The sequence below is a fragment of the Pinus tabuliformis genome, chromosome 1_2 (genome assembly GCF_031772625.1).
Source record: "Pinus tabuliformis cultivar Carrire ecotype Pingquan chromosome 1_2, CPIR1, whole genome shotgun sequence".
Lineage (NCBI taxonomy): Eukaryota > Viridiplantae > Streptophyta > Pinopsida > Pinales > Pinaceae > Pinus > Pinus tabuliformis.
Genome location: NC_142298.1, coordinates 40,943,440 through 40,966,669, shown reverse-complemented (window position 1 = coordinate 40,966,669; position 23,230 = coordinate 40,943,440). Strand labels below are relative to the sequence as shown.

At 41.9% G+C, this 23,230-nt stretch overlaps 1 protein-coding gene across 1 annotated transcript in view; it reads right to left on the bottom strand.

Moving 5' to 3' along the window:
* Positions 1-23,230, bottom strand: part of LOC149204304 (nifU-like protein 4, mitochondrial) — a 186,005-nt gene that overhangs the window by 139,437 nt on the left and 23,338 nt on the right. The window contains exon 2 of the mRNA XM_089394684.1: positions 2,605-2,766. Coding sequence (XP_089250810.1) covers positions 2,605-2,766 — 162 coding nt within the window. The remainder of the gene's footprint in view (positions 1-2,604; positions 2,767-23,230) is intronic.

Here is a 23,230-nt window from a genome sequence, read left to right as displayed (position 1 = left end):
ATGGAATTCATGCTCAGGTTTTATAGGTCACAAGAAGTACAACTTGACATAATAAGGCGTGCTTATGAAGAGGATCCTAGTCGTCTTCGTGACCTTGCTCACATAACCTGTGCTGTGAATATTCTGGATAACCTCATCAATAACAACAGGAACACATCCTCTAAGGATGACGAAGAGGTGGACCCTGCAAGCTTCCAAATCACGTAAGAAAGAATGGATGAATATAGTAGGTCATGTAGGGAGGTAGTAAGGGAATATAATTATAATGAAGTTTTCTCCTGCTCATATGATGAAGAAGTGAAGCTTCATAAGATGAAATGTGAATATAAAGAGAACCCTACTAATGCTCTCCTCCTAGAAGCATACTACCAGAACCACGTAACAAATACCTTAGCCATTGTTCGTCAAGAAAAGAGAGGAAGAGAGGTCCCGCTTGTCAACCAACCTAGATGAAGATGACCTCAAGGACCTTGGTGATGAGCAGGAAGATGAGTCCTTGTGGGGACTACAAGACAGGCAGGATGATTTTGAGGACACCTGTGTTGGGAAGGATGAATTTATTGAGACCAACCCTACCTTTCTCAAGGATATTACTCCCGATGAATCCTCTTTTGAAAACCTTGAGAGAGATGACCCCATTAGCCCCTTGAAAAATGACATTGAAGATTATTTCCACATTGAAAGGGAGAAATGGGAAATTGTTGGTCCTCAATTTGATTGTGCTCCCATTTATGACACCGACAAGGAGGATGAGGATGAGATTGGTCTTCCCTTCCCCTCAAACACTATTTATGATGACATACCCATTGATACCCTTGGGAAGGAGAATTGTTACTTTCCCTTGCATGAGAATTTCTTGGTTCTATTTTGGGGCATAAGGATTAATGGTGGAATGTTCAAGTTTTCTACAGACCTTTCAAGATCAATCCATTAAAGGCTAACTTTATTACTTGGAAGGAAGAAAGTTATGGTTTGTCCTCATTCTTCCTTTGACTTGGTGATTATTTGGTACCATGCATTGTTTTTCTTTGTGGTTCCCTAGCTAATTCATCAAGTCATAGTTGGTTTTGGATGGTGAAGGTTTGTCATTGAAGGTTCCCTTGTAGGCCTTGAATTCATTTTTTATCTTAATTGGGTGAGGGATTATTCATCCTCATGGTTATAGTCTCAACTTTCAAGCCCTAATCCTTGAAGAAAATAGGCCAACTTTCGGAGAGCTTCTTCTTGACCTCATTGCCATTTGATTCACCTTGACTCCATTGCCCTAGTTGGATTTAGCACTAATCTCCAACTCCCTCTATCACTTATTCTAAAAAACCCTAAAAACACCAAACCCCATTTTTCTAAGGCTACTCTCAACTTCAGTGTATGCTTCATTGCTTGGTCTTAGTAATCCTAGTAGGGACACCCCCCTTTGAGATGGAGGAGAGTTGGCCTAAAGTGCAAAGGATAGGTTGTCAAGGTGACAATGGTGACCTTCCTAGAGGTTGCCCCTCAGATTGTACCTTGTGGATTAAGGGTTTCATCATATGTACAATATGAGTGACAACAACAGACATTGTAGAGAGATTAAAATCTGCAATAGAGAACCTGTCTTCTTTGCAGAGGCAAGAACATCATGAAGACAGATAAGATCATTTTATTAATATCCAATGAATGACCACAATAAGTAGGTCAATGAGACTAAAAAGGTACATCCAATGTAGGTACATAGTGTGAGTGCAAAAGCAATTTCTATATCAACACCATCAAAAGAAGATAAAGATGTGAGTATCTAGATAAAAAAACTACAAAGAGAATTATTTCCCTCCAATAAGGGTCAGATAGTCAAAAAGAAAAAAGGTAAAAGAGAAAATCTCATTTCCAAATTACTTGCATCTTAAATCTCCTACAGAATCTTCCTCTCCAGGTCCTGAGGCAATCAGTTCTTTCATGGAGATTGAAAACTGTAAGGAATTGCATAAGTCGGAGTGTTCTTGGCAGTTGGGTGATTCATTCTTGGCAGTTGGGTGATTCGGGCAAGTCTTACAAGTGTGCGATCTCTTTCTATTATGTTGGTACCATTCTTTAGCTTTTCTGACTTTTAGGTATGGCTGGGGCACCAATATGGTAAATTATGTAAATTATTTTCTACTTTCAAGGAAAAAGCGGTTTTCTTGTTAATAAGAAGAGGTTGCTTAGTGCTATTCTAGAAAGTAACCCTCTCTTAACATTAGAGACCATATCTAAGACAACATATATCAATGCCTGGAAACTTTTGGTATCTGTAAGATATAAAAAGATACATTTGATAATAACTTATATCCAGAGTGAGAACTAAATTCTAAATTACCACAAAATTAGAGAGAAAATAAAACCAATGACATTGGACATTCTCCCAAAAGTACATCCAATCCAGTTCAAGCCAACAACAAAACCCAGTTCTGATAGACAAGGCCTAACCCTCATGCATGAATCACGTAGACCTATTTATCAATAGCATCCTTCAAATATAAACAGTGTGCACCTTATGATACTGAAACTCATTAAGATGGGGAATTGTATTTCTGATCCTAATTCACAAGAGAGGAGTAAGCATAGAAGATATTGAGCAGAACGACATACCATCAATACCATAGAGTGCTTTTGCCAAAGGGGAGCCCATTGCAACACGTGCATTTGGAAAATCTGCACTGCCAACTTCCATGACTGGCTTTCCAGGATAAAACATCAAAGATAATGGATTAGGAGTTGACTGGGTCTGTATAAACATGCTCCTATGTTGACCTGCTCAACAAGATGGCACAGAAAGAAAGTTAGAAACCAATTCAGCCAGCTTCTAAGCACCTCAAGAAACTTAGAATGCATTTTATACTTCCTAAATATTAGAGAAAAGTTGTCAATTGTTGCCAAGTATGTCCAGGTAGTCTCTTTCACTCTTTAAGATGGATAATTAAGCAAACCATATGACTGATACTGAGAATAAAAATTTAAAACCCCATAATCAGTTTCCTGCACCGACACTTATACAAGCAACATAGTATAGTGCTGACTGGATTATATAAGCAACACATATAGTGCTGAGTGGATTTAAGGAAATTATAAACAATGCAATACAACTGACAAACAAGAAGATACCAAAGGCAAAGTAATCTGAAATTGCAGCATTACATCTCAACAGCATCTTGTTTATCCCTACAAGTGATATGTCCATTGGCTTAGACACATTGAATGCTTTCCAATAGCATGTTTCTATAGATGGCCCAGTTCACCAGGACAAATGGTAAGAATTTTCTTCAACCACAAAACTTGTCAGTGACAACCAATCCTGCAGACAGACACTATTTCATATCCATCATATTGCTCTTTCAAGAAGAAAAATGGAATAGTTAGAAAACACATGCACACACACAAAAAGAAGAAGAAGAAGAAGAAGAGACACTAAAACCTAGGAAGTCGATATTTAAACAACATTTCTACCATAAATAGATAACTCATGGCTATATTACCGCTAGCATATGGTGTCTATATTCTTAGTATTACACCTCATATTGTATGAGGTTTTACATTGTGATTTTGATCACAATGATAGAGTTTGCCACTTGTACCTTTAGATATTTTAGATGGACTTGGGGACTTACATCTTAATGTAGTTTCTTCGCTTCTTGGCATTGGATTATTTGAAAGAGATCTGTTGTGGAGACTCAGTTTTCTACGGTGGATTGACATGGTTGATGGAATGTCAGTGCTACTTTCATGCCTTTTCTTGATGGATCACTCTCTTGACATATGGATGCTTACTATTTTATGTGTCAAATATTTTGGAACATTTGAGTGACTATGTATGATGATGTTATGATAATGGTTTGTCACTAGGAGGAGGTGTTCTACATGGTCCCCTTTGTTGAAAATGTAACTAGTATCAGTCTTCATTTATGTGTCAAATATTTTGGAACATCTGAGTGGCTGTGTATGGTGATGTTATGATAATGGTTTGTCACTAGGAGAAGGTGTTCTACATGGTCCCCTTTGTTGAAAATGTAACTAGTATCAGTCTTCATAATTGTTGTCCAGCTCATGACATAATGTAATCCATATGTATTTGTAAAAAGAAGAAAAAGAAAAATTATTGTAAAACTCAGAAAATTATTTTTGTAAGCATGGGTTTCATGCTCACTTGATTATGTTTCTAGGTCTAAGCACCCATTGAGTGCTTCTAGGGTTGAGTCATGATTCATTGTCATTGCCCTTATGTTCTAGACCCTTCTTGGGCTTATTATGTCAAAGAAAGAAAAAATATTTCATGTAAAATGGTCATATATCTCTCCTCCACCAAGTCGGCCTCATTTTAGGGATTTGACCACATCATAAGACTATATATTGTTAGAAAATTATGAAGTGGCAGCTTATTAAACTTATTTTCTTTAACTTTGATACTTGCTTGTGAATCTTAATCTTCGTTATGTTCTTTTAGTTAGATCTTTTCATCAAACAATATCAGAAAACAACCATAGATATATGCTCTCAGCCAGGGAAAAACCCCTCCAAGGGGAAAACTTGGAAACTCTTCTCTTCTTAGAATCTGCTTCAAATGAGATACAAAGACCCAACCCCTAGACCAAGTCCTTCTCCAGTACCAAGTTGGCCCTTTCTCAAGTCCTTCCTTTATTTTGCACCAAACTGCTACACCTTGCAACTTCGACCTGCCAACTACAGCAATGCTACTCAACCAACAACTTTGATCCAGCAACTTTGTCCTTGCATTTTCTTGGAAACCCTAATATGGTATCCTCCTGAGAACTACTTAGAGCATGACAGATCTCCCAAGGTCAACGAGGTCAAGATAAGGGTTTTCCCTCCTCCAGCTACCAGATTCTACATTTCATCCTACTGCAACTCGAACTTGCAACTTCGGCCCGTTTCTGCAACCCAAAAACCCTAGAACTTCGCAAGTGCAAGAGAGATAAAGCCCAAAAACAAGAAATTCAGCCTCCCAACTTCTTCTAGACCTTCGCTCTCCTTCTTCTGCTTCTCCCAGCTACAGATCGAACTCTTTCTTGTAGATCGAACTTGTGAGTGAGTGTTTTTGCCAAATGAAGTCGAACTATTATTTATATAGCCTTCCTTCTCAAGGGGTCGAATTCCCTCCTTTAGGCCGACTTGAGGATTCCAGGGCCAACTTGTACTCTTGGAGATTCCAAGACTTTCTAGACTCAAAAATAATTCTTTTTACAGTTACAAATTGCCCAAAAGGGTCTTATAAAAATAATGTTGTCTCCTTTGACTCGTGACAATAAACCCTAAGACCTAAAAAACCCTAGAAGCACGAAGAACATGTTTTTACCTAAAAGACCACCAATAATGAGCATGAAACCCATGCTTTAATAATAATAATTTTTCTTTTCTTTTTCTTGTTTGTTACATATGATACATATTGAAATGAGTACAACAATTATGAAGACCAAAACTAGTTACATTAGTCAACACTCCCTCTTAACTAGGGTGGTATTCGTAATTGTACAATCATTACAACATCATATCTCAAACTGAAGAGTTCTCAAGAAGAGTAGGATTGATAAGCCATACTGTAATCATCATCATCATGAACAACACTGTCCCTGAGGCCTAACTGGACAAGCTCTTCTCAATTCAAGAGCATTATGCTGGGAGGCTTTATGTGTGTGTTGACGGTGCTGGACCCGCCAACATTCAGGGGATCTCCCTGATATGAAGTCCCAACTAGACCTCACACTGTTTTGTGTAGGAGTCCCATCTAGTACGATGGCCTGGTTGCCATTATCTTAAAGATATGCCTTAGCTCTTGCTTGTTAGCACGTGAGAGTGGTTTGCTTTGTCTTCGAACAACAAGGTTTGCGTGCCTGGTGAGTGCTTAGTGCCGCTTGTGTCAAAGTTCTTTCACTGCAGAGGGAGAGGGTGGAAGTGAGTCTCAGGTTGAAAGGGAATAGTCCCAACTCTGCTAGAGACACACAACACAACAGGACATGCACAGCTTCCGGTGGAGTAGTCCACACAGATGCGACAGTCACAAACACAAAGTGAACAGATAGCACGTACAACACCCAGCGGAATAGTCCACACGAGTGCGACGGGCGTTATAACAAGTTTACAAGAATGAATCTGTCGAGTGTCCAGCAAGATAGCCCACACAGGTGAGACAGCATTAGCAACTAATACAACACATTTCCAATAGCATATGTAGTATGTACTAAAACAACCGAAATAGTTCAATTGTCTTAATACAAGTTAAAGCAACATGCATTACAAGAGTCCAAAGAATAGTCTTACAAGCAAATACAATACATATGTGAAAACGTGCTGGCCTGTTAACAGGCTTCTGAATTAAGCAAAAGTTCCAAGACACATTCGTACACCATTACATCACTAACCCCGATAGTGGACACATTTGTACACCATTACATCACTAACCCCGATAGCAGACACATCCGTACACCATTACATCACTAACCCCGATAGCAGACACATCGTACACCATTACATCACTAACCCTGATAGCGGGGCGTTAGAGCCATTGCTCGCTCCTCAAAGAAAAGATTACAGACTCTCAAGGCTATGTGGGAGGAGCCAAGGTGAAAAAAGTCTTTTGCATGTACAAATGAGGGTATATATAGCCAAGGGTGAAACTGAACCTTGTGACTGTTCGACTTCCCTCATGAGTGTTTGACTTACATGACTCTTGAACTTTACATGACTCTCTAACTTTACATGTGAGTCTCTTGGACTTCCACGTTACATTACATTGATTACAATAGTGTGGCCCATGGTAGTGATGTGGCTGAGATGACTCATGACATGACTCGACAGAGCTGTTATGTTCATGTTGTTGGTGGTGTGCATGTCAAGCTGCAATGTTGTTGAGTGATGGATGTGCTCTTGGTGTATCATAGCTTCACCTCTGCATGGCAAGGTGTGTGAAGTCTTCGATGGTCTTGGTGTTTGCTTGATGTTGCATGTGCACGTCACTCCTTTGCTTGTACTTTGGCATGCTTCATGTGTTCGTCTGTTCGCGAACAAGTCTCCTTGCATGCGCTCCTTGTTCATCCCGTTCGTCGTCGCGCCATGTCTCATCCATGTACCTGTATCTGCAATCACTCATGACGAGACGACATCAAATCCAAAAATCTCCTAGTCTACCATGATGCATTATCTTTCGCTTTTGGATGCAGGTGACCGGGAGAGAGGACAAGGCTCTGAAACTACGCAAGGCAGATTTCAAGCCGGGATGCGAGCTCCGAGCACTGTCCATGAAAATTGCGCAGAGGTCACTGGGAGGTTGAGATGGGCAATCCGGATCAGCAATGACTCTCTGTGGGATCTGGCTCGATTGGAGGGCAGATCAGCGCAATTTTTTCAGGGAGTCAGTGCAGGCAGCAAGGGGAGACTGGCAGCCAAAACTGCGCAATTTCTCCGAGGAGTTGGCAGCGGGCTGCGGGAGGCTGCTGGGAAAAATTGCGCAATTTTTCTAGGGAGCTTGCAGCGGGCTGCCGGAGGCTGCTGGGAAAAACTGCACAAAGTTGGGAGGTTGGCCTGCTGGACATCCCTGCACAGATTTTGAGCTGAGCGAGATGTTGGGCAGTTGGGAGACTGCTCATGAAAACTACACAGTTTTCAGGAGGAGCAGCAGGCCGACTGATAGGGTGACTGGCTGGAAAAACTGCGCAATTTTTTAGGGCAGTGCAGTGACAGGCAGTGGGTGTTTATCTAGCATGTTTGCGCAATTTCTTCAGTCAGCGGAAGCAGGTATGCTTGGCATCTTTTGCGCAATTTTTTGGAGGAGTGAGGCCCGGGGTCATTGCCTGGTCAAACTCTCCAGTTGACCAGCTGGAGGCTTGATGAATCTGCTTGCAGGCAACACAGATTGGGATGGCTTGCCAAGAAACTTCTACGTTTTCTTGGTGACAGTCAGTTTGATCGACTCCAAGATTGCGCAATGCAGACTGCCTGAGAGGCAACCTTAAGCTCTGCGCAATTCTCGGCAGCAGTACATGGTCACTGAGGGCTGAGACTGCGAGATGCATCTCAGCAAAGGTCCAGCTGTTGGAGAGAGGTCCAACCACCAAAATTTCAGCAAAATGACTAAGTGTGTGGCCTAGTGAACTTGTGCATACACGACCTTGAGAAAACACACTCAACACAACTTAACGACAAGACACCTTGAACCATCAAGACAACATGCACTTAGTGTGACTGACCGACGGGTGCGAGCGACAAGTGCGACACTTGTGATAGATGTTCAGACGACCGCGACGACGCTTGCGCGATAGTACTTACAACATCGTGTGTGAGTGCGATAGATGTTTACATAGCGAACACAACTCAAACACGACCTTCAACATCACCAGAACAAGGTCACAAGCTTGACATAGCAATCAACATGCCGAAGACGACAGTTGGTCGAACAAGTGAAAAGGAAGCAAGACATGTATAAGAAGCACATAAAATAAATTTTCATTGTTTGTGCACATGCATGTTACTGAGGACAGGATGATATGACAATGACAAGAAGTCCTACAAACTCAACTAAGAGGTGTACTTCGAAAGGTGTTCTTTACTTACCATACTTACCCTCAAGATGATCATGCATCTGACGGAGTTTGCATGCGGTCCTGATCTTTTCCATTACTTGGTTCCTTAGTCCTTCTCCTCAACTCCTTGGAAGCGATTTCAGCATGTCACCTTTTCCTGTAGTCACTAAGAGGTAGATCTGCGCAATTTCAACGAACAGTGACTGCTGCCAAGATGAGGCCCTGGGAGGCCCGTCTGCGCAATTTCTGCATGCAAGACAGACAAGGCAGCTTGGACAACATTGCGCAGTTTTGAGGCACAGGACACTGCTGCGGGATGGGGGTCCTAGGAGGACACCTCTGCGCAATTTCTGAGTGCAGTGCAGTTGGACTACTCTGCGCATTTATGGAGAGCAGTGTTGGCTGCCTGACTTCTCTGTGCATTTTTGGAGACCAGTGTTGGCTGCCTGATTGCTTTGCGCATTTTTGGAGAGCAGTGTTGGTTGGGGTCTCTGCGGGCTGCGGGGTTTCAGCAAGCAAGGGAGGTTGGTGTCTGCGGGCTGCAGGGTTTCAGCAGGCAAGGGAGGTTGGTGTCTCTGCGGGCTGCAGGGTTTCAGCAGGCAAGGGAGGAAGCTTGATGGTTGCAGAAGAAAAGCGCACAGTTTCGGGAAGCTGGATGAGGCTAGGTTGCTCAGGAAAATGGCTAAGTGTGAGATTAGTGAAACATATGTAAACATGATAGGACTTGATTGTGATCGCACACGGACACTTAGTGACACAACGTAGACCATCCAGAATGCATAAGACATACTTTGCTTGATGCAACAACCTTCGTGACAAAAGTGCGTGAAGTGAGTGTGAAACATGTCTATGTGATGACAACCACTCATACGCACACAATTCCCTTGAAGAAAGACAACATTCCCTTTGCATGACAAACAACAACCCCTATGCTCGAAAATGACACATTCTGCATAAAGATGTGAACGCAGATAATTCTTAGGATCAAGGAGGGAAGCTTGAAATCATCAGCTTACCAATAAGTGACCAAGGATGATCAATCGCAGGATCCAAGGTAGGCTCCGAAATTTGCATGCGAGTCAAAAATTTGGAGGGTGGTTGTAGCCGCTACAGCAGTGTGATACCACACTACCTCTATAAGGTACATACCCCATCTGGATGTCCACAAGGAATGTCCTTTTAGGACTATTCTTAACTTGGATCTCCATACCTAAGTCTTCAAAAGAATATTGGTCCTCTTCAACCACTCTTCTCTTGGATTCATGTCCCATCCTTAAAGAGTGTCGGCACCTTTCCTTTCTTGGATGTTGTATCCTAAAGGAAACCATAGATGCTTATCCAATCCTCTGACAGTCTCTCCTCATCACCTGAAGAGAAGAATGTGCATGTGATGTCCAACATCATTTCCACTCAACCAGAGAGGACATCCCTATTCTCCTTTAATCTTGAGAATAGAACCTTGCTCCTATACAAGGAGACTCCTTTACTCCCTCTCAAAATCTAGACTTCCTTTCTATGTGGGAAGTCATCATCACAAGCCTTATAGCTTGTCTTCATAAGAGTACCAGCTACCAATTCTTCATACTTGTCCAGCTCACTCTTTCCTTTGCATCATCGAGCTTTCTTTCTTTCTTTCAAGGTATCATGGAGCCATCCTCTCTCTTCAGTCTTGCGACAGGTTCGAGGCCAATCTTTTTGCTCATCACTTCCTTCTTTAATGTGAAGGCATTACATTGAGCCTTTCCAAACTTCAAGCCGGTCATAGCTTCCTTTTGAAAGTGATCTTCCTTTGTCCTTCAGGTTATAATCTCACATTGCTACCCTTTTAATCCCAAGATGTCCATATCTTGACTTCACAATTGCCAGGTACCAAATATCGAGCTTCCCTCAATATCCTTCATCCATACAGTTGAACTTGCCTCAACTGTCATCATCTATTCCTGCAACATCCTTCCAAGTAGCAAAACAATATATATATTAACCAGATAACCAAATCATAAAAAAATTAGACTTACCTCACCATGATGACCTTCTCATCAACATCCTCATCAACCATCTCCACTTGAAACTTCATGCATTAGAGTGCCCAAAAATCGAACTGGATTACCAAGTTACATTTCTTCCAAAGACTATACTATTGCTTTTGGGTTAAGAAATGCAGCAGACAGAAATTTAGACAAACACACGGGAGCTCACAGGTGCAGATCACCAGGAGCTCCCACCGGCAAATGCATTCGCTTCAGCATTATTCATTAATCATCAGGAATTAAATAGATACATAGGCAAAAACAGATTCCTAATTAATAGGAACTGAATGTCAAATAAAGAGCAAATCATAACTACGTAACCTATTCTCCATTAATTTCTAACATCCCCCCTTAATGGAGAAAGGGATTTTTAAACACACCTAAAATGTCCCTAAACAAATCAAACTTCAGTCTTCCTAGTGGCTTAGTGAATTGTAGTTCCTGTGTCCTTGGACACCGAAGGAGATTGAGATAGCGAATCGAAGGATTCATGCATAGGCGATTGTTCTCCTCTTATTTCTTCAATCATCTTCACAACATGACTCATCTTCGGGCGTTGCTCAGGGGGCACGGACACACAGACCATTGCGATTTGAGGCATGCCCACCATTTCCTCCTCGATGTTCTTGTACCTCATGAGTTCTAGATCAAATACCTCGGCTGTCCATTCTTCCCTCACAACAGATTGTACCCACTTGGGAAGATCTATGCTTTCATCAGATGCGTGTAGCTGAACAGGGGCTTTCCCAGTAAGAATCTCCAGGAGTAGCACTCCAAAACTATATACATCTGCTTTCTGAGATATCTTTCTTGTCTTGGCCTGTTCTGGAGCCCTGTATCCCGCAGCTCTTGATGCAGCAGATGCAGGACTAATAAGCACAGCAAGACCAAAGTCTGAGATACAAGCATTTCCACTCTTATCTAATAAAACATTGGAAGACTTGATATTCCCATGGGCCAGCTTGGGAGATTTACACGAGTGGTGAATGAAGGTCAAACCACGGACTGCACCCAACGCTATTTTCATTCTAGTTGTCCAGTCAAGCGGAGTTCTCCCAGGACCACGATGCCACAGATTTTCAGCAGACTTATTTGACGCCATCAAGGCTTGCTGAGGCGTACTTTTCACATCCAACTTGTAGAGTCCTCCTATGCGAATACCTGTAGCAATGGGCTTCATCTGATCCAACAAATCTTTAATAATGCAATAAGATTTAAAAAATTCTACCTTGAGGTCCTGATCTGTAATCTTGGACACAGAAATCAGGTTCTTCTTAATGCCAGGAACATACCACACATCAGATATATTCCTGATCTTACCATCAGGCAGAGTAACAAGGACATCTCCATGTCCCTTGATCTCGTACCCACTATTATCTCCAAGATAGACTCTTACTCCAGAGTTGGATTCTTTAAAATTTCTGAACCATTGCTTTTTACCTGACATATGCGAGGAGGCTCCAGAATCCACGATCCAAATATCTGATTCATCCTCCTCAGTAGCAGTGTCACCCTCGGCCATAAATAGTCTAACATCCAGATTCTGATCTGGGTCTGTATCTGCATCTGCATCTGCCAAATGACCTGCATGCCTTTTCTGATTGTACCTCTCTTGATTTGCCTTCTTCTTGCGACAAAATTTAGCAATATGGCCTATCTTACCACAATAAAAACATTCAAGAGCAGAGTCATTTCTATACGAGGTCATACCTTGTGGTGTCATTTCTGATGTGTTGCCCCTCCTCTGATCAGCCATCGCTCTCCCTTTTAGCTTGAACTTTGTTATCAATGCAAGATCTGGATCTTGAGGCTTGAGAGACGACCTCCTTTCCTCTTCATGTAGCAAAATTCCAGTAAGCTCTTCAAAACTTGGAGGCTTTTCCCTTGCATTCAATCCAGTTATAAACATCTGATAGTCATCTGTCATACCGTTCATGGTGATTGTCACCAGATCATCATTTGCCACGGTTTGACCGATATCAGATAGTTTATCTTTAACTTCCTTTATCCGAGATAAGAATGACGAAACAGACTCATTCTCCTCCATCTTGATTGAGAGGATCTTCTTCCTGAGGAACAAGGTTCGGCTGGTGTTCTTGATTTCATACATGTCTTTGAGAGTTGTCCAGATCTCATTCGCTGTCTTGCAATCCCGAATATGAGGGATGATGCAATCTTTAACTGACAATTTTAGTAGGACCTTTGCCTTCAGCTCCCTTTTCTCCCATTCTTGAGTTGTTGCATTCGTTCCACCATTTGCAACAGTTGGCTTACCTTCATCACCGATGACAATGTTGTAGGTATTCTGACCTTCAAGCAAAGTCTGAAGCTTAAATTTCCAATTTATGTAATTGGAACCATCCAATTTGTTGCTTTCATTTAAATAATCTGCCATCTGAGAATTCATCTTGAAAAAAAACAGGCTACCCCGGCAACTTAAAAAACGAACAACTCTCGATTATCACAACAAATTGAATATGGTTGAATTACAACAGTTGTGAAATACAAATTATGAATAAAAAAAAATCTGACTGCAGCCTATTGAAAAAAATCTGTTTTCCTGTGTGTTTAGCAGACAAAGTCTCCTTGACACTAGTGACCTTCGCCTGATGCAGAAACTTTGGTGGAGATATAGAAACTCTACAGCGGAACGCACCAAACACAAGCCGGAAAGCTGCTCTTATGGATTCACGTATAATGGATACGTCCCACAATTAAAAAAAATAGATCGATTCTGGCCCAACGTGCCAACACTCCAAGGCACCAAAGGCTGCAACAATCGATCCACAGAAATCAATCCACTGGAGGGCGTAACACCAATTCTTGCTCTGCCTTCGCTCACCGCACGAAATACCATAGCCTGCCCACCAGCAATAAAATGCAGCTTCTCTGCCCTCACACAAGAAATCACATGCAAGAGATCACTTGCGCTTTCTGTCAACGCCGCCTTCACCCTTCAAAACGCCAAATTCTGGAGCCACGAGTCGGACTTCGTTGTTGCTGCACTCCTCCTTTCTTATCCGCACAGCCAAAACGTGTGGGCTCCCTTCTCGTGTCTTGACAACGTTCAGCAACTAGCCTCTTCGACCAAGAAGCAAAGGCTCACAGCAGATTCACACTGCATTCCAGCTCTCTTCATGCAGATCGCTTCTCAACACGCAACCGCAGCAATCCTCCACGGAACCTCACATCCTCATATCTCTATAAATCACAGGTCCACTTAGCAAGCTCTGATACCATGATAAGAAATGCAGCAGACAGAAGTTTAGACAAACACACAGGAGCTCACAGGTGCAGATCACCAGGAGCTCCCACCGGCAAATGCATTCGCTTCAGCATTATTCATTAATCATCAGGAATTAAATAGATACATAGGCAAAAACAGATTCCTAATTAATAGGAACTGAATGTCAAATAAAGAGCAAATCATAACTACGTAACCTATTCTCCATTAATTTCTAACACATCGGATGTGCTCTAGCTCCGAAATTTTGTAGAGGGGCTAGACTACATGAGATCTCCAGAACCCAAAAACCGTTTGGAGAAATTCCACCCGGATGAGGAGTTATTAAAATAATTAATATTTTTAATGTGTTCCTAAGTCTAAACTTAGGAAAATAAAAATATTAATGGGTATTAATAAGAATATGGGTGAGAAACTTCTAAGTGACAAGGATCAAGTCTGTTTTAATCTTAGTCATTGATTAGGGACTTAATCTCGGTCATTGATTCATCAACAAGAAAAGTATAAGAGGAGGCTTGAGGGTCAGTTGGAGATACACCAAGAGATCAAAGAGTTCAAATTTTTTGGGGCGTGGTTCGTTGAGAAAATAGAGCTAGTGATATGAGTTGCAGTGAGAGAGGGGCAGTTCGACAAAGAGACTTTAGTCCAAAGCCAAGAATACATAGCAGAGAGGCAGAACAGTAGCACGAGGGACAACGCAGCTCTAGAGAGGGTGACGCAAAGGCCAGTGGGGCTGACACAGTGATTTAGAGGCAGCGTTGGGGTTTCTATGGGGCAGAGAGAGCAACAGTTCAACATATTGACTTTTGAGCAAGGAAGGCTCACTGGGAGGGTGATGCAGCTCCTAGAGGAGATGATGCAGTTCCAGTGCAGAGCTTGGAGCAGCCATCACTGCCCAGCACTAGGAACAACATTGTCATCTGTGGGGTTTGATCATCTAGTGGTTGGAATTGCCAAAATATTTGTCTTCAAATAAAGGTACTTCTGCCAAGTTTATTCTTTGTTGGGTGAGCTGGATTTGGCACCCTAGTTGTATTCAGAAATATGCTTAATAATACAAACCCTCCAATTGTTGCACCGGTTTCCCGAATTGGGTTTTTCCGGGGACGGTGGGCCAAAAATAACGGTGTCCCTTGTGTGATTGTCTCAGTTTATATCAGTTCATGATCTGTATGTATGTGTAGTTTGCAACAGTGTTTTTCATCGTTGTTTATATAATTAAATAACTTGTTGAATGAAAAGAACAAGTAGGAGATGATAAACCAGTGGTTGCAGTAGGATTTATGATGTGTAGATTCAAAAATTTTCACATGGTATCAGAGCATTGCAGATCATAGCAGACTAAAGACACCAACCGAGAGATCCAGAGAATTTGCTGAACAGAAGCAGTTTTCCTGAGTGACAGCGTTGTTTCAGAGGCAGAGGAGCAGCTACAAAGTGACGCAAAGCCAGAGGAGTGACGCAGAGGATCACGCAGTGCCTGCATCAACATTTCGAGCCTGCAGAGGGTGACGCAGAGCCAAAGAGGAGCCCACGCAGTGACTACGTCAGCTCTCTGGGCCAACACAGAGCCTGAGAGGTTTGAATCAGTCAGTTGTCGGGGCTAAGGGAGCAGAGCATATTCGATTTGAGGCGTTGGTGGGACGTTGTTTCTATTGGTACAGAATAGTGTCTATGGAGACAGAGCCGAGGTAGAGGGAGTCACTGCCTTGACAAATTTCTAGCCAAAGAAATCTAGATCCGAGTTGCAGCAGCAAAGGAGGATTGGAGAGGAAGTGATTCAACAATTGGCAGGAGGATTTCTGTGAAGGAAATCAAGACTCAGAGGGAGTCTAGAGGAGCTTGTTCCTTAGAGGGTTTCTTGCGCCAAAGAAATCCAGATCCAAGTCTTGCTAGATTGACAGCAGGAGAGGGAGAAGAGAACCAATCCTATTTGTTTTTTAGCAGAGATGGCAGTGAATGGGTTGAGGGATCAAGACAGATTGGATGGAGCCTTCAATTTTGTCATCTGGAAGGCCAGGATCCTGGCAATCCTAGACAAACATCGCATCAAGGACTATGCCTTGAAGGTAGTTGTTGTGTCGGTCGACGTTGATCCGTTGAAGAAGTACGAGGAGGCCCAGGCTAAGGCCAAGTGCATGATCCTAGACGGGGTCAAAGATCATGTAGTACCACACATTGCTGAGAAGGACACAACAAGGGAGATGTGCGAAACGCTTACCACCTTGTATCAGGGCTCTTCCGTCCAACAGAAGATGTTATTAGAAAATCAGCTGAGACAGTACCAGATGCAGAAAGGAGAGGAGATTGATCCCTTCCTTCTCAGGTTGCAAGGGATTCGCGACCAGTTGACTTCCGTGGGATCTACACCAGATCCTGAGTTCATGGTCAGGATTGCCCTAAATGCAGTCACCAAGCACTGGGAGACTTTTGTCCAAATTATATTGGGCAGAGCAACTCTCCCCAGTTGGGAGGCGATGTGGGCAGCTCTTTGACAAGAAGAGATCAAGAGGATGACCAAGACAGGGAGTAGTGGCAAGGGAGCCCGAGTCAAGAAGTTGGAGGAGGAGGATGCAACTCTCGCATCATCGGGATAGCAAGGGCAGCAGAAGAGAAAGAAGAAGGACATAACCAAGGTTAGATGCTTCAACTGTGGGGAACTGGGACATTATGCCACTCAGTGCCCCCGAAAGAAAGGCAAGGGGGAGGCTTCTGACTCAAAGGCTGCTCCAGCAAAAGTGGACAAGGAAGGCGAGGATGACGATTGTGCCATGAGTGCTCATGTGCCTCTGGAGAAGAGGTGGGGCGACATGGAGTTGTAGTCAAGAGGACTACATGAGGGGCAGGATCCTTGAGGTGCCCAAACTCTTGGATCACATACAGCTACGGGAGCCCTTAACAACAATAGCAAAATGACGGGTGTCGATTGGAGCGAGGTGTGATGGAGCGACAGTGGCATTGCTAGAGTGCCAAAGTCTGAGGCAGCGCAGTGGATGTTGTAGCATTGCAAGAGACACAGAGCAGTTTGCAGCAACGCAGTAGCAGCTGAGGGGCTGCACAGACTAGCAGCAGAGGTAGCTTCAGCATCACGAGGCATCCATACTGACCAGCATGTCAGTGTTTGGGTGAGTTTTCAGTTGCTTACTTCTCAGCAACTGAGTTGCAGTGCAGCAGTTAGCAGTGGCAGTGTTATGGGCAGCATGATGCAGCATTTTGAGAGGGAGTTGTAGTACAGATGCAACAGTGGCAGTGGCAAAGTCATGGGACAACAGTACAGGAAGCAGCAATGCAGTGGATGAAGGGCAGCAGGCTAAGCATCAATGTAATGCTTCTATGGGGAAGTATTGCTAGAGCACATTCCTCACTAAGAGGGAGTGTTGATTTTGGGTAGCATCGTATGTGCTCTAGCTCCGAAATTTTGTGGAGGGGCTAGAACACATGAGATGTCTAGAACCCAAAAATCGTTTATAGAAATTCCACCTAGATGAGGAGTTATTAAAATAATTAATATTTTTAATGGGTTCCTAAGTCTAAACTTAGGAAAATAAAAATATTAATGTGTATTAATAAAAATATGGGTGAGAAGGTTCTAAGTGGCGAGGATCAAGTCTGTTTTAATCTTAGCCGTTGATTAGGGACTTAATCTCGGTCGTTGATTCATCAACGGGAAAAGTATAAGTGGAAGCTTGAGGGTCAGTTGGAGATACACCAAGAGATCAAAGAGTTCGATTTTTTTGGGGCGTGATTTGCTGAGAAAATCGAGCTAGTGATCTGAGTTGCAATGAGAGAGAGGCAGTTCGACAGAGGGACTTCAGTCCAAGTCCGAGAATACATAGCAAAGAGGCAAAGCAGCAGCAAGAGAGACAGTGCAGCTCAAGAGAGGGTGACGCAGAGGCCAGTGGGACTGACGCAGTCATTTAGACACAGCGCTGGGGTTTCTATGGGGCGGAGAGAGCAGCAGTTCAGCATATCGACTTCTGAGCGAGGAATGCTCATTGGGAGGGTGACGCAGTTCCAGCGCAGAACTTGGAGCAGCCATCGTTGCCCAGCACTGGGAATAGCATTGTCATCGTGGGGTTTGATCATCCAGTTGTGGAATTGCCAAAATATCTGTCTTCAGATAGAGGTACTTCTGCCAGGTTTATTCTCTGTTGGGTGAGCCGGATTTGGCACCCTAGTTGTATTCAAAAATCTGCTTAATAATACAAACCCTCCATATGTTGCACCGGTTTTCCCGAATTGGGTTTTTTTGGGACGATTGTCCAAAAATAACGGTGTCCCTTGTGTGATTGTCTCAGTTTATATCAGTTCATGATCTGTATGTATGTGTAGTCTGCGATAGTGTTTTTCATTGTTGTTTATATAATTGAATAACTTGTTGAATGAAAAGATGATTGTCTCAATTTATATTAGTTCATGATCTATATGTATGTGTAGTCTGCAATAGTGTTTTTCATCATTGTTTATATAATTAAATAACTTGTTGAATGAAAAGAACAAGTAAGAGATGATAAACCAGTGGTTGCAGTAGGATTTCTGATGTGTAGATTCAGAAATTTTCACATATACTGGATGTTAATCACTATTGTATATATATTCTAGAGAAAGTCTTTATACATCCTTAAGTCAAATCTTATTTTTCTCAAGCATCATATATCCATATATCTAAGCATGTTTTATGTCCAACTTTCCGTCCACGAGATTCTACACATGACAATCTTATCCAAAGTTTTATATCTAGCATGCATTACTATGCTTTCATCCGATCATCTAGCAAGTCATATATCTCACAAATAGCCCGCATCCTAACCCATTGCTTTCTTTCATCCCTTTACCAATATTGACTCCACATTACATGGAATGCATACTAACCTTGTCATAGTGATTTTTCTCAAGAACCTTCCATAATGATGGTTCTTCCAAGACAATGATGACCCACCTAAGCAAGATGACTACCTCTAACATAATGTTAGATAATGTTTGGAGAATCACAATGGTTTATCTATCCATCTATCTAGATGATCTCTACATAGCAACTTAATCATGTAAATTTTAGACATGCTACTATCATATGCTTCTTTCTATGATGCCATGCAAAATATACTATCTTAAAAGAAAGATTAGTCTTCATAAAGAACCTAATAGTCAGTGAACCTTCTTTAGTAGTAAAGATCCTTCACTTCTTCCTTCTTTGCCTTCTTCTCAGGTTCTCCCACAGCTTCAGCTACATGAGCTTCACTCCTTTCCTTTCTCTTATTGTTCTGCTTGTTTGGACAATCCCTCTTAAAGTGTCCAAATTCATTGCATCCAAAACATTGCACTTTGGACATGTCTTTCTTCTTGGACTTGCCAAACTTTCCTTTCTTCAGCTTCTTGACTCGAGCTAGAAAGGCTTGAGATTGCTCATCAGATCCAATATCATCCTTGACCTTGATCCTTGATTCTTCCAATATGCACTGCGCCCACAACTCATCAAAGGGAGTTGAATCCTTCTTGGAGTAGATGCTTGTTGCAAAGTTGCTCCATTCTAGTGGCAATGCATTCAATACACAGATGGTTACTTCAGAATCAGTGATTGGTTCCCCAAGTCCTTGCAGATGGTCTCTTAGTTGAGAGACTCTCATGAGGAAGGATGCCACATCCTCATCCTTTAATTTCTTCATTCTGTACAACTTGTTCCTTAACGACATCTTTTGACCTGTTGTACTTACCGAATACAAATTCACTAGCTTGTCATACATGGCCTTGGAAGTCTTCAAATTTGCAACAAATGGAACAAGAGAATCCTTAATTGATTCAACTATGATCCTTTGAGCTCTTACTTCCCCTTTCTTGTACTTTGCTAGTTCTTGTGTCTTATCTTTCTCAGGTTCAGTAATTTCCCCAATAACATATTCCATTACTTCTTGTTCTGTCAGTATCAAGTCAATTATTTTCTTCCATGCTAGATAGTTTGATGCCCCAATGAGCTTGTTTCTCTCCTTCCAGAAAGAACCCATATGACTTGAAGATTCAAGCATGATGTAATAATTTGTTACTTACTTGATGACCAAGGTTATCCTTGATGACCAAGGTTATCCTTGATGATGTCTCCAACCTTCTTGATTATTTCAAGACCTTTGGAGAGTTCTTGATGATGTCCTTGAAAGATGTTCCCTAGGATTCGTCCACCAACAACTTCCAAGATTGATGCCTTACAAATAGACTTCCTTTTTGCAAGATCAACACCCTCCTTAAGAGATTGATGTAGTCTTGATCTTCTTCAATGTAGAAACCCTAGATTAGAAGGGTCTTCTACCAACAAGCCTTTAACCAGATCCCTTCAAGAGATAATTTTTCCTTGTAGTCTTCTTCTTTCAGGCTTCAAGAGCTTCCTATCTTTTGATGAGCAATTCCCATTAGTGTCCTTCCAGTTGCCTTCCTTGTTCACCTTAGCTTTGATACCATGTTACAAAATTATAAAGTGGCAGCTTATTAGACTTATTTTCTTTAACTTTGATACTTGCTTGTGAATCTTAATCTTCTTTATGTTCTTTTAGTTAGATTTTTTCATCAAACAATATCAAGAAACAGTCACAACAAAAAAGGACACAGATATAGGCTCTCAGTCGGGGAAAAACCCCTCCAAGGGGAAAACCCGGAAACTCCTCTTCTTAGAATCTGCTTCAAATGAGATACAAAGACCCAATCCCTAGACCAAGTCCTTCTCCAGTACCAAGTCGGCCCTTTCTCAAGTCCTTCCTTTATTCTGCACCAAACTGCTATACCTTCTAACTTTGACCTACCAGCTACAGCATTACTACTCGACTTGCAACTTCTATCCAGCAACTTCGTCGTTGCAGCTTCTTGGAAACCCTAATATGGCCTCCTCCTGAGACCTACTTAGAGCATGACAACTCTCCCAAGGTCAACAAGGTCAAAATAAGGGTTTTCCCTCCTCCAGCTACCATATTTGCACTTCATCCTGCTACAACTCGAACCTGCAACTTTGGCATGTTTCTACAACCCAAAAACCCTAGAATTTTGCACGTGTGAGAGAGATAGAGCCCAAAAGCAAGAAATTTCGTCCTCCCGAATCCCAGCTACTTCTAGAGCTCCACTCTCCTTCTTTTGCCTTTCCTAGCTGCAGATCAAATCATCAAACTCTTGCTTGTAGATCTAACTTGTGAGTGAGTGTTTTTGCCAAATGAAGTCAAATTTCTCTTTATATAGCCTTCTCAAGGGGTCGAATTCCCTCCTTTAGGGGGACTTGTACTCTTGGAGATTCCAAGACTTTCTAGACTAAAAAATAATTCTTTTTACAATTACAAATTGCCCGAAAGGGTCTTATAAACATGATGTTGAAAAATCTAAGGCATCGAGATTAGGTGATTTCTCTTCTATTTAGTAATTGTTTGTGAACGCTTTTTACTTTAGATTAGGATCTTCTTTTACTTATATTATTATAGTGTTATTCTTCATCAAACAGTTACCAATGCATAAACCATAAAGAGAAAAGAGATACAGAATACAGGCTATCAGCCAAGCCCAAAACCTCTCCTACTTGAGAGGAAAACTCGAACAAATTCTTCTTCTAGACGAATACCAAGACCAAGATCAAGACCCTTGACCATAACCCCTCCAAGATCAAATCAACCTCTTTGCACAAAGACAACTTATAAGCCTTCCAATGATGATGGCTTCTCCTTCGACCTTCTTTTCAGACCTGCAACCTTTTGTATGCACTGCAAAAACCCTAGATAATCTGTGTAGTCAAAATAATGGGGAGAATGCCTTCCTTTATTCTTTGCTTGATGAGATACCTTTACTTCAACCCCTCGACCTCCAAGATTACTCCTCCTCCACTGAAATTAGGCCTTCTATGTTGACTGTGATCCTTGCTTCTTGACAACCGAGAAGTGTGCCCTAGTTGCAAATCAAATGTATGGAAAACAAACCCAAACAATTATGCTTTTCGTCCTTCCTATCCTTGTTGTTCCTTCGCTATAGAATGAGACTCCTTCTCCTTGCTGGATTGAACTTTTGTTTCAGACCTATGCTTCACCGAAATTTTGTTTGAATTTTGTCTTCAAATGAAATCCTCATTGCCTTATTTATAGCTGTTGGAGCCTATAATAAGCCGACTTGAAGAGGGTGAACCGACATGTCTCTCCGTGTAGATTATTTATTGTTCTCTTGAAGCCGACTTGAAGGAGAGGTCTTATGCTTGTCTTGGAGGGCTTTCATACTTATTTAATTACTCATACAAAATGTAACATGCCCAAGAAGAGTCCTTCATACATGACATACACTCAAATTGACTTTTATGACTAGATGACAAATCCTAAAGGCTCACAATGGGAACCATTACTAAAAGTAAAATTCCTTGCTCATGAAACCATGAGACAAGCATTACAATAATAATTTTATATTTCTCCTTTTCATCAATTACATAAAATCACAATTACACATGTCATTATGAAGACCGAACCTAGTTATACTTTTCAACACTCCCTCTTAACTAGGGAGGTATTCATAACGGTACTTGGTCATTCTCAATGTGAAGAATTTCTCATAAGAAGAGTCGGATTGGTAACCCATCTGTATAGCATCATATCAACCAACATTGTCACATAGTAAGGCCTTGACTAGCAGCTCTTCTCTCCACGAGATCTAAGCACAATGCTAGCGAGGCCAATGATGTATAGACACCTTCATCATTGTCTCTCTCGAAACATACCCCACCGGGTTTTCAAGGTGTCTTCCACCAAGACTATTCCTATCTTGGAATCCCAGTCCTCAAAGAATATCAATCCTCTATGACTACTCTTATCTTGGATGCCCTAATACATCCTCAAAGAGCATCGGATGCCATATGTTTACCCAATCCTCCATTTTGTCTTCCCAAGTGAAAACAGGAATGATGTGTCTATCTCTCCCTCTTAATTAGGGCGGACATATCTATTCCAATAAAGGAATGTACTCATTACTATGGAAGGAATGTACCTAAGCTCACTCTTGGCTTAGGAATTTTGCTTCCAAGTTTCTACCAAGTAAGAAACATGTTTCCAGGCTCTCTCTTAATTAGGGACCTACAACAGCTCCTCAGGTGGAGATGATGGGACAACCAGCTGCTTGAAGAACTCCTCCTCACGATGTCATGAACTTCTTTTCATTATCCAAGAGTCTTCATGTTTGGGACTTCTTCATAGGGCATCGACCATCCATCACTTTCATCCATGAGTCAGTCATGTCATCATCAGAAAATGATCCATCAGTTCATATCTGACCTTCCTTCATGCCATGCTCCTTTCTTCATGCCATGTTTCCTTAAGGATCTTTCATCCTACTACATGTGCATCGGTGGTGGAAGACATCCATAGATCTTCCCTTGGCAACCTTGCATAAACCCATCCAAATATTTGTTCAAAAAATAA